We start from the raw sequence: 16,610 nt of genomic DNA, 5'->3' as shown, positions 1-16,610 counted from the left end.
GGCGATATCAACTAAACTATATATCGTGACGATATTTTATCGTGTCGGCAATATATCGTATTTGGCGATATATATCGTGTTGCCGATATATCGTCACGATATTTTATCGATATATCGTCACTATATTTGGCGATATATATCGTATCGTATCGTCTGTGACGATATTTTCGTGACGATATTTTCTTGACGATATATCGCGATATCAAATTTCCGATATCGTCCATCCCTACCAGATAGGGGAGGTGCATTAACCAGAGGGGGAAATTCCCCTCATCCTCCTTTCAAAAGCACTTTTAAGCGGCATTTGACGGACATCAATATGTGTAAATGGCATGTACTCTGTCAGGCCAAAGGTTCTTTTATCTTATCTTATCCTTCTACCTCGGCCGGGTAATCGGCTAAACGCTAGGTACCTTACTCGCCATAGCAAGCGAGCGGAGGAAAGTAGGGTCGGTTTCATGGAGCGTTCAAAATACAATTTAGTGCAAGAAAACGGGCAGCGCAAGTATGGGGGTCCTCCAGCCGATTGGGAGGGTCCCCCACCGCTGAAAGGAAGTGAAGTATTCGTTGGGAAGTTACCCAGAGATTGTTACGAAGAGGAACTGATTCCGGTATTCGAAAAACCTGGCGTTATTTACGAGATGAGGCTTATGATGGACTTCAATGGCTGCAACAGAGGATATGCTTTTGTGATGTACAGCAACCCCAAAGAAGCAAAGAAGGCGGTCCTCGAGTTAAACAATTATGAAATTAGGAAGGGAAGATATTTAGGAGTGGTTAGGAGTGTCGATAACTGTCGTTTGTTCGTGGGAGGCCTGCCGAAAACCAAGTTGAAAGGCGACATAATGCAGGAAATGTCCAAAATTTCCGAAGGGGTTGTGGATGTTATACTCTACAGCAGCGTCCAAGACAAGAATAAGAATAGAGGGTTTGCATTTGTGGAATACGAGAGCCATCGTTCTGCTGCAATGGCGCGTAGGAAGCTGATTCAAGGCAGGATTCAATTATGGGGACACGAAATAGCAGTCGACTGGGCTGAACCCGAACCAGAAGTCGATGATGAAGTCATGTCTAAGGTAAGATTAATTTTGTGCAAATTAGAGTAGTACTGGTTGCATTCATCCTCTTTTCCCCTTCTTTCTTTTAAAGATAATTTAGCATGTTGGTTTTCAGATCGTTAAGTGGTGTGCAGTATTCACGTGTTTGTTCAAATTATCGTTTTACAGAAGCAAAAACATTCCTGCGATTAACGGTAGTTCAGTAGTCGCCCAAATATGTGTCACCCCAAGAGGCCCTTATAACAGAGATGTTCTCTTCTCGCATTATTATTATTATTATTATTATTATTTGTGTGCCATTCCAAAAATATGTATAGCTTGAGTATGACTTTGACCTCTACAGAAGAAAGTACCTTTTCAAGAAATAACTCTTTAACAACCAACCGGTATTAGGAATTAACTACAGGAAAATATTCACGTTGTAGTTACTCAACTTGATATAGTAACTATATGTAGGGCTGGCTACTCCTGGAATGATAATTTGGTGCCAATTTACATTCTGCAATCGATAATTAAGAACATTGTGCGTGATAGATTTCCAGGTGAAGGAAGTATGGCGGCTTATGACCGCGCCCTATAATTATTTCCCTTTCTCACAGTGCAAATTAATTCAATAACATAAACGATTGCTTTATGTAATTTAAGTACTGTATGTATTACTTACTTTTACGATAAATTACCAAAACTGCAGTTTGCTACGTGACATGTTCAGCTGCCACGTGGACTATTTTACAATCGCGGATGTGACTCACGTCTAGGGTGTGTGCATTATTTGCTCGCTAATGAAGTAAACATCTACACTTTTATAATTTAAATGCAAGAAAGCGTCTGTAAAGTGCTTTTCTAATTGATAAATTATTCAAATGATGTTTCCTGTGTTAAGATGCCTAATAAATGCCAAACCCATTGGGCATTACTTATTACAAATTGACTGAACTTTCTATACGTAATCTGGCGGCGTGATATAAGGATGGGCATTAATGAATTAGAAGCAAATCATTGTAAGCATTCTCAAATATTGAAGTTAATTTCCCTTTTAGCGTTTTAGACTATAAAGAAGTGTCAGATTTAAAGAAGAAACTAGCGCCTTTCACAATTTATCTTTTATACTAAGAGTATAATAAAAATGTTCGTTATTTATTGATCAAGCGGTTGAAAAAATATTTAGAATCCAATCAGAAGTTTATCAAAGGGTCTGGCGTATCGATTTTCTCTACTCACCAACAAAATGAAATACTATAGACTTAGATTCGAACAAACAGTCTCTAAGTAAAAAATGCAAATTTCCTTCTAGGGTTCGGAAGTTGAAGAAAAATCATCTTTTTTCCTGGGCCTTGAAAACAATGCAAACATTTTCCCATAAGTTAGAACCAGAAAATATCGCTTTCATTTTACAGTTTTTTTTTTGCCTTTTTTTAAACTATTTCGTCGTTTTTCAGTATTTTCTGCCGTCTTTATTGCATGTATTCATTTTTGAGATTTGTTTTCTCCCCCTCTGTTATTTCGTGAATTTTAAATGCATTTGCTAGCATAATTTATGTATTTAAATTTCTCGGTATTTTTAGCAAGTTCGCCATTAATCGATAATACGGTCAATAGAAATGCACAATATTATTTTAAACTGAAATGTTTGGCAATGAATAATTGTGGTACATTTATTTTCCCTCCAGCACTTAAAATAGTTTGTGTGAAGCCTACTTTCAGGTTCCCTTGCTGGCAACTATAATTCATTTAATCTGTGGCTTTAGTCACAATATATATATATATATATATATATATATATATATATATATAGGGTGACCAGACACATACATGTAAAAAAAGAGGACAGAGCATGGTGAAAAAGGAGGACAAAGTCATAAAAAAGAGGACACAGCAAAAAATGGCAACTCATTTACCATTAATCATAATTTAATCTTTATATAAAAAAAAACCTGCCAAGACTTTGCTCACCTATAATTCTGATGATTTTTTTAAATAATTTCCTTTTACCTTTAAGCAACGAAAGCAATCTCATCATAATCTATTATTTAACACATGACAATCATAACTAAGAATATATATAGTTTGAAACACAGAATTTTACTCTTTTTACAATTCTTGGATATTAGAATGCAATATCACCATAAGTGAATGCAAATGTAAGCTTCACATTAACTTATTTCCAAAAACAGAATTTAAATTTTTAGTAGTTTAGATTGGGTCAAAAAATATGATTTTAATGCCACGAACAATTCTAGCATTCTTTCAACAGCAGGGGAAAGTAACAGTCACCTTATACTGTACCTCATCCTCATATTCATTTCTTCCATCCTTTAAGAGCTGGATATTTTATTGGAAGATCATTGATGAATTTACACTTTCGCTTCGTTATTTCATAAAAGTAAATATGACTTAATAATCAAAATTCTCACTACGCGTTTCTATATCGCGTATGCATGACTCGAAAATGAACTGGCCGACCTCTGTGGCAGAGTGGTTAGCACACAACGCCAGAGATCCCGGGTTCGAATCCCAGCCTGGGCATGGGTGTTCTTTGTGAGTGTTTCTTCATCAAAATCATCATATCATCCTTCATCCTCATATTTGCGATTAGCCAAAAGTGGCAGAAAAGCGAATTAAAATAAACCATATTAGTCAATCAAAAAGGAACTGCTCAAATTACATGTGTTTCATAAGTCTCAGATTGTAAAGCAACGAGTTAGAATAATACATACTAATGACTAGGGTTGTGCGGGACAGAAATTTTTTTGGTCAGGACGGGGAATTTTTGTTAAATCCCGATGTTCGGGACGGGAAATTTTCAGAAACGGGCAATGATAAAAATTACCGACTCTGTGGAAATCGTGAATTTTACGTCATTTCCCCCTTTTTTCTATTTCTGAAATAAAAGCTAACAATTTCCGAGAAGTGTCAAGACACTTACAAAGCAGAAAACATCAAGAATTAACCACTTTTTAAAACGACCATTTGAAAGTTCTTAACTGCTCGGGATCCCGAAATGTCTGGAAATAATTTCGCGAAGTCGGGATCGGGATCGGGATTTGGAATTTTTTTACCGACTTTTCTGGATCCCGCACACCCCTACTAATGACTCGGTTGGAAAAGTGATCATGTTGACCTCCCAGATGTTAGGTGAGCATTGCTCTAATATTTAACGTGGCCCAAGTGATATGAATATCATTATGTGTGGAATCATTCTCTATGCAGAACATTTGCTACGGTCGATGCTATACTCGTTCTAAAAGAGGAGGACATTTACAGATTTTTAAAAAATCCGCCCGGACGCCGGACAGACACCTAAAAAGGAGGACATGTCCGGATAAAAGAGGACGTCTGGTCACCCTATATATATATATATATATATATATATATATATATATATATATATATATATATCTGATGTACGCGAAACACAACTGTATGGTGCAAGGCCCACTCTGAAAGGAGGTGAATGACTTATACAGAAAAACCTTGAAGTAAAAATAAAGAAAACTACATTAGCACTTAATTGCTTTCTTTCTGTTTGCTGCAGTAATATATAACACCAAACACCAGGTTTTGTATAATTATTCAACTACTCTGTTGTAATTTATGAAAAACCAAGCTCTCATTTTAAGAGCGAAAATTACTTTTAGTTTCTGTTTTTTTTACTATTTTTAGATATTTTTAAGGTCATCAACTTCCAAGCCCTAGTGAGCAGTTTACAATGTACAAGAATACCATATTTTTTCCATTTGTTATATTTGCTAGAATATGTTGCTGTGTGTAATTTATTAAATCAGTTTTCTGTGGCTCCCCCGCAAGTAAAATATTGGTGGCCTCTTAGTGAAAAATTAACGAGAATACTATACCGTATATACGATTGATGATGCAAGAGGGGTGGACGGATGTACAATCGTAAGCTAGTCCTCCCCCCCCCCCCAATTGTACAAGAAATTAACTTTTACCCAAAATACACTGCTTTTCCATTTTTTGTTATATCAGAATAGTAGCTTTTGGACATTAGATCAGAATGAATCTGTGATAAATAACTGGAAGGGGAAATTTTAAAAATAATATTTGACCTTAACGTAGTGGTGCAGCCAGGATTGTTTCTTGAAGAAAGGGGGAGGTTTTATGCGGTCAAATATCTAGTTCATGATCTTTTGTACTTTGTGCTTGATACATTTTTTAAAAAGATTTTGCATAAGCATACACATACAAAAAATACTGTCTTGAACTTTGAGGTGGGTGGGGTTTCATCTACAAAAACCATCCCCTTGGCTGCGCCAGCCCAAGATTCTCTTGCATTTTCTTACTATACTAATAGCAACCAATTGTATAAGCAGTTTCAGTGCAGGGTGTTCAATGGGGTCTTTAGAATGTCAATGTTGACCCACCATCACAAGGTCAATTGGAATCTATAATACAGAAAAGAGCCAGCCAGGCCCGTAACCAGGGGAGGGGCCACAGCCCGAAGTTTGAAATATGTGATCCCATAAAAAAACCTACGAAAATAACACTAACTTTTTTTGTTTTGTTTTTAGATTTTCAAGAATTTCGATTTCATCCTTCTATAAATGAATGGGTTTGTTATAGAAACAGGCTCTAGAAGTCTGCAGTCTGCAACATTGAATAATTTTAGTTTTGTAGCTATTGATCCAAGGCTACCAGACGTCCCGATTTAATCGGGATAAGTTAATTCTTAATTTTTATGTTTAAGTTGCACTAAAATACAATATATTTAATTTCAAGAAATTATTGAGTTGAGTACAATGGTGTAGCAACTAACCTGGCATACAGTTTATGTTTAAATACATTCATAGGCATATTTGTCACATCAAGAAGTAGCTTATTAAATAGTCTTAATCCTTGAGCTTCATAACTATTCAGGGATTTTGAGAGTATATGATAGGGTATATTTACACGCCTGCTGTTTCTTGTAGCATGGGAATGTACATCTTGTCTACTTTGTAGCTGTGGCAAATTTTTCTTTACATACAACAGCACAGTGTAAATATATAGATATATCACAGTCATAAATTTTAACTTAATGAACAGTGGCTTACAATGAACTAATTTGTGTGAGTTGATAATTATTCTCACGGCTTTTTTCTGCAGTATTAAAATTTCTTGTACATAACTGCAGTTCCCCCAAAGTAAAATTCCATATGAAATAATGCTTTCAAAGAAAGTGAAGTAAGCTGATCTTACGTAATCTTCAGGTACATGACTGTTTAGATTCCTTAACAAATATATAACCCTGCAGAGCTTGGCAGTTATGTATTTCATATGTGCAACCCCCTCCCTCTTAAAATGCCTCCGTTTGCCATTTTTCGGAGTGGAACGTTCTAAAAATATGAAATATCTTGTGTATACCGTCCCCCGTAGAAACAAGTATGTACATTTACAATTCCAGTCCCTCCCGAAGAAATACTTGCCTGTGCCAGTGTCTTTGAATACTTCTGAAAGCTGAATGTAAATAATAAGCACCAAGCTGCATGCCGTGTGACAACCTTTGTCTGTAAGCGACTGTGTGTTGCTGATTGACAGGTCTGGGGGAGAGGGGTATCTATCGATCAGTTGATTCTTTTCTGTTACTTTATACCATAGTATTGCAACTCGACAGTATTGCTTTAGCTGCAATACGACCATAGCATTGGTGGTCTCATCTAATACTCCAATAGTTTTCTGGCGACCACAGTGGCGGATTGGTTAGCAATGCGCTCTGCGACTCTATTGGTCCCAATTTCGAAACCCAGGATGGACATGGATGTTCTTTGTGAGTTTCGCTTCACCAATTTCATCATATTATCACTTATTCTCATCGCTGCGATTGACCAAACAGTGAAAGAAAAGCGACGAAAAAATAAGCTAATTCAATCAATACAACAGCATTTGGATCTTCTCTTTGTTCCGTATTTTCCATAAAAAAAAATCCTGGGTACGGGCCTTAACAGAGTGGTAATGAAACTCGATTCACTGATAACGTGTCACTTAATGAATAGTTGGTTGTAGGGACTTGACCCTCAAAACATTGTCACCACACGGAGAAGAAGTTTACTTTTAATGTTAATGGGACCTCATTATTATTAATGAGAATTAGCCAAGAGGCACAAACCGCGAAGTAAAATAAAACAAATCAATCAATCAATTTCTTTTTGATATACCACTGAACCCATATGTCTTTTACTTTTTAATGAAACAATACTTTATTCCCTAAAAAAATCATAATCAACATAACACACTGGAAGAAAGAAATTGACTGCAGAAATGTTCACAAAACGGAAGAAAACCTCCCAAAATATTGGTGACATGTAACTCACATATGTGCAACAGAAGAAGGATGTGGAATACCCGGCTTACTACGGGGAGTACTGATCCTTTGGGCAAAGGGTTTGATTGCACAAACCCACTAATGAGTATTTGATCCCTTTGAAGAGTTTAGCAGTTAAGAGAAAAATTGAGTACCTTATCACAGTATAGTTAAATAACGAAATAAACGTGTAACACATAACAGGTGTGGACATGTGGGTAACTTATCTTAGTTCTCATTTGAATATGAAAAGGCATGGGCCCCTCTGAAAATATTTGTTGGGAATTTACATTTTAAATACAACACATAAACTATTCTTTGATTGTTTAATGTTCGGCAATTAGAGACAGACTGGCTGAGCCATAGGAAGGGGCGGCCTCCCAAATTTTCAGGTTACTAAATTTAAAAATTAAGAAAACTTTTGTTAACCTCCTGGGACCTGAGTTGCAAAGTATTGAAGAGTATCTTTATGATTGCGCAAATGGAAATTACGAACTAGCAAAATAGTTCTGCACTTTTTACGGGATGGAAAATTTGTCGATCCTGCATCCCGAAGACTCAAGTTTGATTCTGCCCCCGAACGTTAAGTCTCAAGATTGATTCTGCCCCCATGTTAAGTCCCAAGTTTGATTCTACCCCCGAAAGTTAAGTCCCAAGTTTGATCCTGACCCCGAAAGTTAATTCCCAAGTTTGAACCTGCCCCCCTCACAAGTTAAGCTCCAAGTATGATTCTGTCCCCGCCCCCAAAGTTCAGTCCCAAGTTCGATTTTGCCCCTCCAAAGTTACGCCCATGGGCTGAGCAATTGAAACTATCTTACTGGATTCAACACATTAGAAAATTTACACTCTAGAAGTTTACGACAGCTGGGTTAATATTTTCCTATTGGTATCCATTTGAGAATAAGTAAATTAGATCAGCATTTCGGAGAGGACCCACATATGTCAGTTAGCCTGTTAGCATATGCTTATTATCGCAGACATATATATATATTGATAGGGTAGTGGTAACGCTGTCTTCTTGTAATTGAGGGGTTCCCATCTCGATCACCTGTGGATGCACATTGAACAGTGCTTCGGATCCCATTTTAAACCATAGTTTATTGGTGCTAAACTAGCATCAATAACATCAACAAATTCCAGAATTCCGATGTATACTTAATCGAAGCAAAGTTTTAAAGGCATACTGGAACTTTAGCAACACTAGTAGTTAATGCTTTCAAATTGGAATAATTATTTTTGTATACAATTAGCTTAGTTTGACATTAAATTCTGATGTATTCATTAATTTATACAGGCTGCTCATGTAGGCTTACAAGTGATCACAATCTCTGAACTTCTGTTCTACAAGAAATCGAGTCTAAAATATAATCATATGGAGTTCAAGTTTTTGTTTTGAATTGATAGGCTAATCGAGATTGGACACACAGTTTAAAGTAGGACCCGAACCACTATGTGCCGCCACTGGATATTGAACCCCCGGACATCTTAATTACAAGGGGACATCGCTACCACTACGCTATCGGCTAGGCACGCTATTATATGAAAACTTAAATGTTAGCGATATCTTTAATTGAATGCAATTTCCACTTGAGTTCCGACAAAAGTGTGTGTCCTAAGAACATTTGTGCGAGGTGACCTAACATGGCGAGACGAAAATAAGCAATTATGATTCCGTAAGAGCAATACAATGTAGTGTGCAAGGAATTGATTTATGGAATAGAAGTAGCGTGCTAACTAAGGCATTCCATTCGCTTTCATCTAATCGAAGGAGATTTAGTAAAGGCGTGGTAAGTAAATACACTAAGCTGATAAGATACACATTTGGAAATGGAAAAATTGGAAGGACTTCCGCTCAAGTCAGCAATTACGTAATTCTTGTCAGTTTTTTGTGTAAACAAGCCCCATTGCCTTATACAAACAAATTTCGGTGAACAAAAGAACAGGCGCTTGCTTTGAATTGGGGTGTAACAAAGACTTATAGTTCAATTATTGTTAGTATTTATGTATTACTTGTAGTGGGATCACATGTGAAACAACTATTTTTGTTTTTACATTTCTGCATAGAGGCAGTGTGACGGACTTGGCATCAAGCATCAAATAGTTTGAAAGGTTAAACAAATTGCTCACATTGAAATTATACACTGCTTGACAATTGCTAGGAAAGAGTTGTGCGTGGGACTCTTCTCAGAGGCTTTGTGTAGCTGCATAAATCTACCAGTAGAGGGCACTATTTACTATCGGAGTAGTGTTGTCTGAGTTCACGTGGCTGGAAAACCCAGCCGAAGTAAGTCTGTATGCCGTAACCGAGGTAGATAGTCGAACACGATGTAAAGTGTTCCTGTTGGAGGATGGCTGAAGGGTTTCATCTGGGTGATTATGATCGTGCCGATCTCCATGCCGGAGTGATTATCACAGCGCGCTACGACGCCAGGGATCCTGGGTTCGAATCCTGTCCTGGGCATGTCTTTTCATCAATTTCATATCTCATCCACATCGTCGCGATTACCCAAAATTGACAAAAAGCGACGTAAATAACCTAATTCAATCAATAAATAATGATCATGAGAGGGCAGCCGCTGCATCTAATGCTTATGCATGGTGGAGGTTGGGGAAAGAGTACACAGCCCGAGAGGATCACTATGTAGCCCAATTGGCGAAAAACCAATAGATGGGCTACGACTGCGCACATTGCCTCAAATTTTGCAAGCCACGTATCCCCCAGAACACAGTCCACGACGACTGCATAGTGTCGAATTACATGCTCCGATAGGCTGTGTTCCATTGTCTCCCACCCACCACCACTGCCGATTGGGTCCAATGGGGCAGGTCCAAGGTGATGTTCTCAGATGAATCCCGGCTCAATGTGACGAGCTATTCTGGACACCATCTGACGTGCAGAGAACGGGGGACACGTGAACATCCACAAAACACCCGTTAATGTGACGGTACTATGGTCCTAGAGTCATGAAGTGGTTAGTTAGTTAGTTAGTTAGTTAGTTAGTTAGTTAGTTAGTTAGTTGGTTAGTTCAAGCACACCACTGTATATCTTCTCAGCAGGGTTAGTAACGGAGAAATGTATTGTACGAAGATTTGAAATAGATAGGTTCGCCTTTTTCGTGGAGGAATTGGTCCTGACTTTGTTTTCATGGACGACAACGCCCGTACCCACAGAACGCCCGCGTTGCTAAGACACGGAAGAGTGGAAAATCGAACGAATGGAATGGCCTTCGTTTTCGCTAGACCTGAATCACATTGGGGCGTTCTCAGAAGACGTGTTGCGCAGAGGAAACCACCACCCGGGGTTCTTAAGGGCCTTACAATTGTCTTGAAGGAAGAATGGGACAACATACCAATGGAACTCCTGAAGAGTTTGTCAAACAAATCGTGCGTTGGTGACTAACGTTATTTATTCGATCAGATCTATTGGTACATTAAACTTAATGTCATCACATCTAAATGCTATGAAAATACTTTTATGCCTTATGTAATTACAATAGTATAAAATGTAATATTTAAAAGAAACTGACAGAGTTACAATATTCTTTGTAAATGTTTACAAAAATGACCCATATATGTAGGTATATATCAAATCGAATACCATGCAGAGAGTTGGAAGAGGGAAATAGTGGGAGTTGACATGGTTGAAGTCAACACAAACAAAAATAGGCAACACCTAATTCAAATAAGGAAATGTAAGAAATAGGCAGGAGGATTGAATATAATATATTTTAATGTATTACCAGGAAGGAGATTCCATGTTCTAACAGGTAGATAACACATGTTATTAGGCCGTACCAGCTCTCACTAGGTTTGAGTTATTTTCAATAATTCTCGTTCGAGTACTTAATTTTTCCTAAATATTAATTTACATCGAATTTACAATGTCTGTAAAACGTTTAGCAAAAAAATATAATAAATTCTGGAATGTATTGTTGGCACTGTGTATATTTTGTAGAGACTCTGGGAACTAATAACAATGATCATTTACGATCTGAATAGTTTCCTGTTTCTTCAAATATGTGACGTTCGCATCCACGAGAAGACTAAGCGCATTACAAACATAATCGTATGAAATTTAAATCATAGAACTGAATAAATTTTTCGTCAAGAAATAAACGGATTTGGCAAAATACATGTGTGGTAGGTTTAATTTTGCGAATAAATTCACAATGTATGCATTAATATTCAACTGTTGATCTATTACCATTCCTATGCATTCAAGCTCGTCACCTAATAGAATGACTGTATTGTATTATCAAACCGGCCTCCGTGGCGGAATGGTTAGTACAGCGCACTACGAGGCCAGGAATCTCGGGTTCGAATCCCGGTTAGGACATAGATGTTTGTGTTTGTCCGCAATGAAAAAAGAGAGAATTTATTAAAAATTGCCAAAATGAGAAAATTGAGAAATAATTAATAACGGGGGATACTACCGTTTAGGAGTATTCCTTAAAAAAATAGTGTTTATCAGAGGATTCGAATCACGGCCTTGGCATTGGTGTTCTTTGAAAGTGTCCCATCGACAATTTCATCATATCATCACCTAAAAAGTGGCAGAAAAGCGAAGTAAAATTAGGGAAACTAATTAATCAATCAATCGATACTGTACTATTAAATTCGACAGTGCCAATTTCAAGTCAATGTGAAGAAGAATTGCATTCTTTTTTTAAAAAAATATCCAGTTCAAGCTTATTGTTACAGTATTGCACGCACCACGATACATATATTATTTTTCTCTCTTAGATTTTTAAATTTTCTTATGGTTCATCTTCAAAAGAAAGTAATTGAGACATCTTCGCTTATCAAGAAGTTAAATCAGCAAGGAACATAGTGAAGCATGTTGAACCTATAATAGAGCTTGGTGGAAATCCACTCATTCTTGGAAGAGGAAAGGGCGTGGCTTACTTTAGTTAGGTGGCCCTATCTTTAAGGAAGCTATTAAACCTTGTAACGTTTTATCATGAAAACAGTCTCTCAACTTCAATTTTATGAGTAAGAAGGCGTGATCCACTCTGTCAAAAGATACACACACATTCAGGTAAATTAACTCTGTCCGGATATCTCCGGAGCAAGGCAGCGCATAGCGGCAGAGAAGGGTGGGAGAATCGAGTGGACAGGGCGAAACAACACACGCTGCTGGGAAGGCTGGTAACTGCAACTGCTTTCCCCTCTCACGTGTTCATTGGTGGAGCCGTCTCGCGTCACTACTTGCGCAGACACTTCTTTTCGTTTGCTTGCTCCAGAGATACCCGGGACAGAGTTATAAGCCGATCAATATCTCTGCTTTACAGCCGCTTCCCACCCTTGGTTAACTAAAGTAAGCAAGTAAGTAAGTAAGTAAAAAAAAGAAAATGACAACAAATATATCATAAAGTCAAAGCGGGCCTTAAGCAGGTTTAGTGCTGTTTCAAAAATCCTGTGCACAGTTGAGGTTAAGGAAATAGGCCTTTGGAGGTGTAAAGCTGTCAGGACATAATTCAGAATTCTATTCAGTCTCTCCTCTTTATATCTGTCAAGTTTCATGAAAATATGTACATTTCTTTCGCGGTTTTAAAAATGAGTGGTTGGATTTGCCCTCATCTTGCATTGTCCAATGATATGATACTACTAATAGTAATAGCCAGCGCATTAAGTGGTCGACTTTCAATCTTACAACATAAGTTTTCGGGTTCGAGTTACTGCCTGGGCATGGGCGTTATTTGTGGGCGTCCCTTCATCAATTTCATCTCATCATCACTCATCCTCATCGTCGCAATTATCGAAAATTGGCAGAAAAGTGAATCTAGATAACAAGAATGCAACTACTAATAGTAATATCGTAATATTTAATATTAATAATTAGTCTCTAATTAAAATTGTTGAAGATTATATTATTATTATTATTATTATTATTATTATTATTATTATTACTGCTTCATCAATTTTATACCAACGATCCGACTACATTTGGAAATACTTTTTGGCGACAGTAATATAAGTGAGTGGCACTGTACAGCAACCATAAATGAAACACGTATCAACATCAGGGGTTTCAACAACTACATCAACTCATTGGTGCTACCGGAGTGGAAATCACCAATCAGCCACGATTTGTGCAACATTAACTATACGAAGCACATTCATTAGCAATGACATAGCATAAAGTGCTTCGCTTAAAGTATATACTTTTCTTCAAAACCGAATCTCCATGTAACATTTCTGGAGGGGTTGAAATTTTGAAATTTCATTATTTTCTAAGTGCTTATACTTTATAAAGGGTGGATTAAAGGGAGGGGTGGAGGCGGCAAACGCCCTTCTTGAAGTCCTTGAGGGAGCATTGTGGGCGACTTCCTCTGAGGACCTTATTTTATCTTGCTCACATATTGATAAATAATTTGCACAGTTGGATGAAATACAATCAAAAGGTAAAGTGCTCCCCTGTGCTTAGCACTACGCCATGAAGCCGTATAGGGGGGGGGGGTAACGCCCCACACTTTCTTGATCCGGTCGTGAGTGGGGGTGATGTGATCAGCATCACGCCTCTGACCGCCTTTACCCCCCCAGGGTTTCCCCATGTTATTCGACGCTTCCAACGTTAGAAAAGTTCCCGGATTTGAACCGGCCGGGGATCGAACCCGGGACCTTGAGCATGGTAGTCAGACGCGTTACCGACTGAGTCACCGCGGCCATAACAATAACAATAACAATACAATAACAGTGTGCTATTTTAAGACACATACAAGCGCGGAATATAGGGAGCAGAGGGAGCGACCGCCAAGCCAGTAGCTAGAATTGATCTCCAGGGGGGGCTCACGGGTTATCAGGGGGGACTTTGTCAACCAAGTCCATTTTTCAAAAGTTTAACAGTTTTAAATGAAGGTAAATTATGTGTGTGATGAAGGGGTAGTAGGGGGTAATTAAGTTATATATATACAGTGCGTCCATTTCGATCTTCAGCCGAGAGATCGGGAGAAGCGTGGCGGGAGGCGCTGACGGAGATGCCGACATTTGCGGCCTGTAATGCCAGTTTATTTTTATGGACATATGCAGACATTTATATAAATATTGCAAAACGAGCACTAACCTGTGTTATAAGAGTTGTTCAAAGTCATGTCCACCTACATTCACACATTCCTGGCATCGTTTGATAAAATTTTGATACACACGAAAAAGTTCTTCCGTAATTCTTCCAAGTTCTACCCTTATATTGTCTTTTAGTTCGTCGATGCTATGAGGGTTATTTCGGTAGACTCTATTTTTTGCAGGTTCCCCACAAATAAAAGTCACATACGGTAAGATCAGGCGAACGTGAAGGCCATAAACCTCTAGAAATTTTTCTGTCATTAAACACCTCCCTTATAGCGTCCAAAGAATCAGCTGCGGTATGGGCTGTGGCCGAATCTTGTTGAAAATGCCCATATTGTCTCTCATTATCTGATAACAACTGAAAAAACGGCGCGAGTATTTGTGTGCGGTACCTCTCTGAATTTATTGTGTCTTCAAAAAATATAGGCCCTATTATTCTTTTTGCACTTACAGCACATCACACACCAATTTTTGCATCATGTAACTGAACTTCGTGTATTATTCAGAGATTTTCAGTGCTCCAGTATTTATTGTTCTGTGAACAAACATGACCAAGTGAAACCATGCCTCATCTGAAAAAAATGTTAACTGTGGATCAACAATACCATCTACAATATTCTGCAAAACCCAATTACAGAAACTTACTCTACTTACGTTGTCAGGGGGCAGTAATTCTTGCACTATAGAAACTCTGTACGGTTTTAATTTTAGTAGCGTAGTGGCTGTATGTGCTGATGATTTTAACACGCCCATCTCCTATGAAACGGCGTAGAGGTTTATTTGGAGAACGTTCTAACGCTGAACCAATTTAATCGAATTTTGCTTCCGAGAGAATCCGTCTCGACACGAGTCTGTTTTCACGTAAGTGTCATACATAAAAATTCTTTGTTCTACGAGGGAGGGGGTGGGGGCTGATAAGTTCTCGCCCTGACCCCCTTCCGCACATGTCATCCTGAAATCATGCATTGCATTTGAACCATTGATCTTTTGGAAGTTTAAGTGCCAGCTGGGATGATCGTATCACTAACGGTTTATCCTTTACAGGCCATTGATTGTAGCATGGTGCAGCCAAATGTGGAATTTACAAAGGAGGAGTTGCGAGGTGTCATGAAGTTCTTTTTCCTGTAACAGAAGTCGCCGAAGGAAATCCATGGTTGCATGCTAGACACATTGGGTGTACATTGCCCTTCACACTCCACTGTGAAGAAATGGTGCTCAAACTTTAAGCGTGGTGATTTATCCACAGAAGATGGTGAAAGGTGTGGGAGGTCAGTGTCAACTCTGGAAAAAGTGGATGAGGTTCATGACCTGATTTTGAGTAACAAACGAATTTGTCTTCAAGCGATAGCTAAGACCTTGCACATATCCAAAGAACGTGTCTGGTCAATAATCCATGATCAGTTGGACATGCACAAGCTTTCCGCGAAATGGGTGCCCAAACGTTTGAACGCCGATGAGAAACGCAAACGTGTGGCATCTTCTCAGGTAATTTTGCGGTATTTTGCGAACTCTAAGGACGATTTTTTGAATCGGCTTGTTACCCAGAATGAAAGTTGGTTCCACTACTTTGATCCTAAAACCAAACAGCAATCATGCGAGTGGCGCCACTCAGGATCTATCTCCCAGGCCAAAGAAATTCAAAGCACAGAGGTCCGCAGGTCTGCTTGCCTCAATATTCTGGAATAAGGATGGTGTTTTGTTATCAGACTACCTTCCAAAGGGACAAACCATAACATCAGAGGATTACTGCAGTCTTCTGGCTAAGTTAAAGGACGCTATTAAAGAAAAGCGCCGGGGAAAATTGAGAATAAGTGTGTTGTTTCTGCAGGACAATGCTCCCGTTCACAAGGCTTTGGAAGAACAATTGATTTTCTGAAGGACCTAGGGTTTCAGTGCATTGACCACCCACCTTACTCACCAGTTCTTGCGCCCTATGATTATTATCTCTTCCCTAGACTGAAAAAAGTTCTGAAAGAACAGAAATTTAGAAGTGATAACGAGGTTATATCAGCTGCTGAACAGTTTTTTGCAGACCAGGAGAAATCATTTTTTTAATTTTTTTTTTTTTGGAGGGTTAGAGAAGTTGGAGCAACAAAGTGCTAAGTGTGTAGATCTTCGGGGAGAATACGTTGAATAGCTTGAAACTTTCGTGCCTGTAGCTAAAGTCCTTCTGGGTCGGGCCGAGAACT

At 38.4% G+C, this 16,610-nt stretch overlaps 1 protein-coding gene across 1 annotated transcript in view; it reads left to right on the top strand.

Moving 5' to 3' along the window:
* The first annotated feature begins 430 nt into the window (after window positions 1-430).
* The window catches only part of LOC145983700 (RNA-binding protein 47-like), a 122,141-nt gene continuing 105,961 nt past the window's right edge, over window positions 431-16,610 (top strand). The window contains exon 1 of the mRNA XM_083116755.1: window positions 431-1,076. Coding sequence (XP_082972881.1) covers window positions 459-1,076 — 618 coding nt within the window. The 5' untranslated portion in view covers window positions 431-458. The remainder of the gene's footprint in view (window positions 1,077-16,610) is intronic.

Source organism: Lepisma saccharinum, chromosome 2, assembly GCF_977018435.1.
Source record: "Lepisma saccharinum chromosome 2, izLepSacc3.1, whole genome shotgun sequence".
In the NCBI taxonomy this organism is placed as follows: domain Eukaryota; kingdom Metazoa; phylum Arthropoda; class Insecta; order Zygentoma; family Lepismatidae; genus Lepisma; species Lepisma saccharinum.
This window is presented reverse-complemented; position numbering and strand designations above follow the sequence as displayed.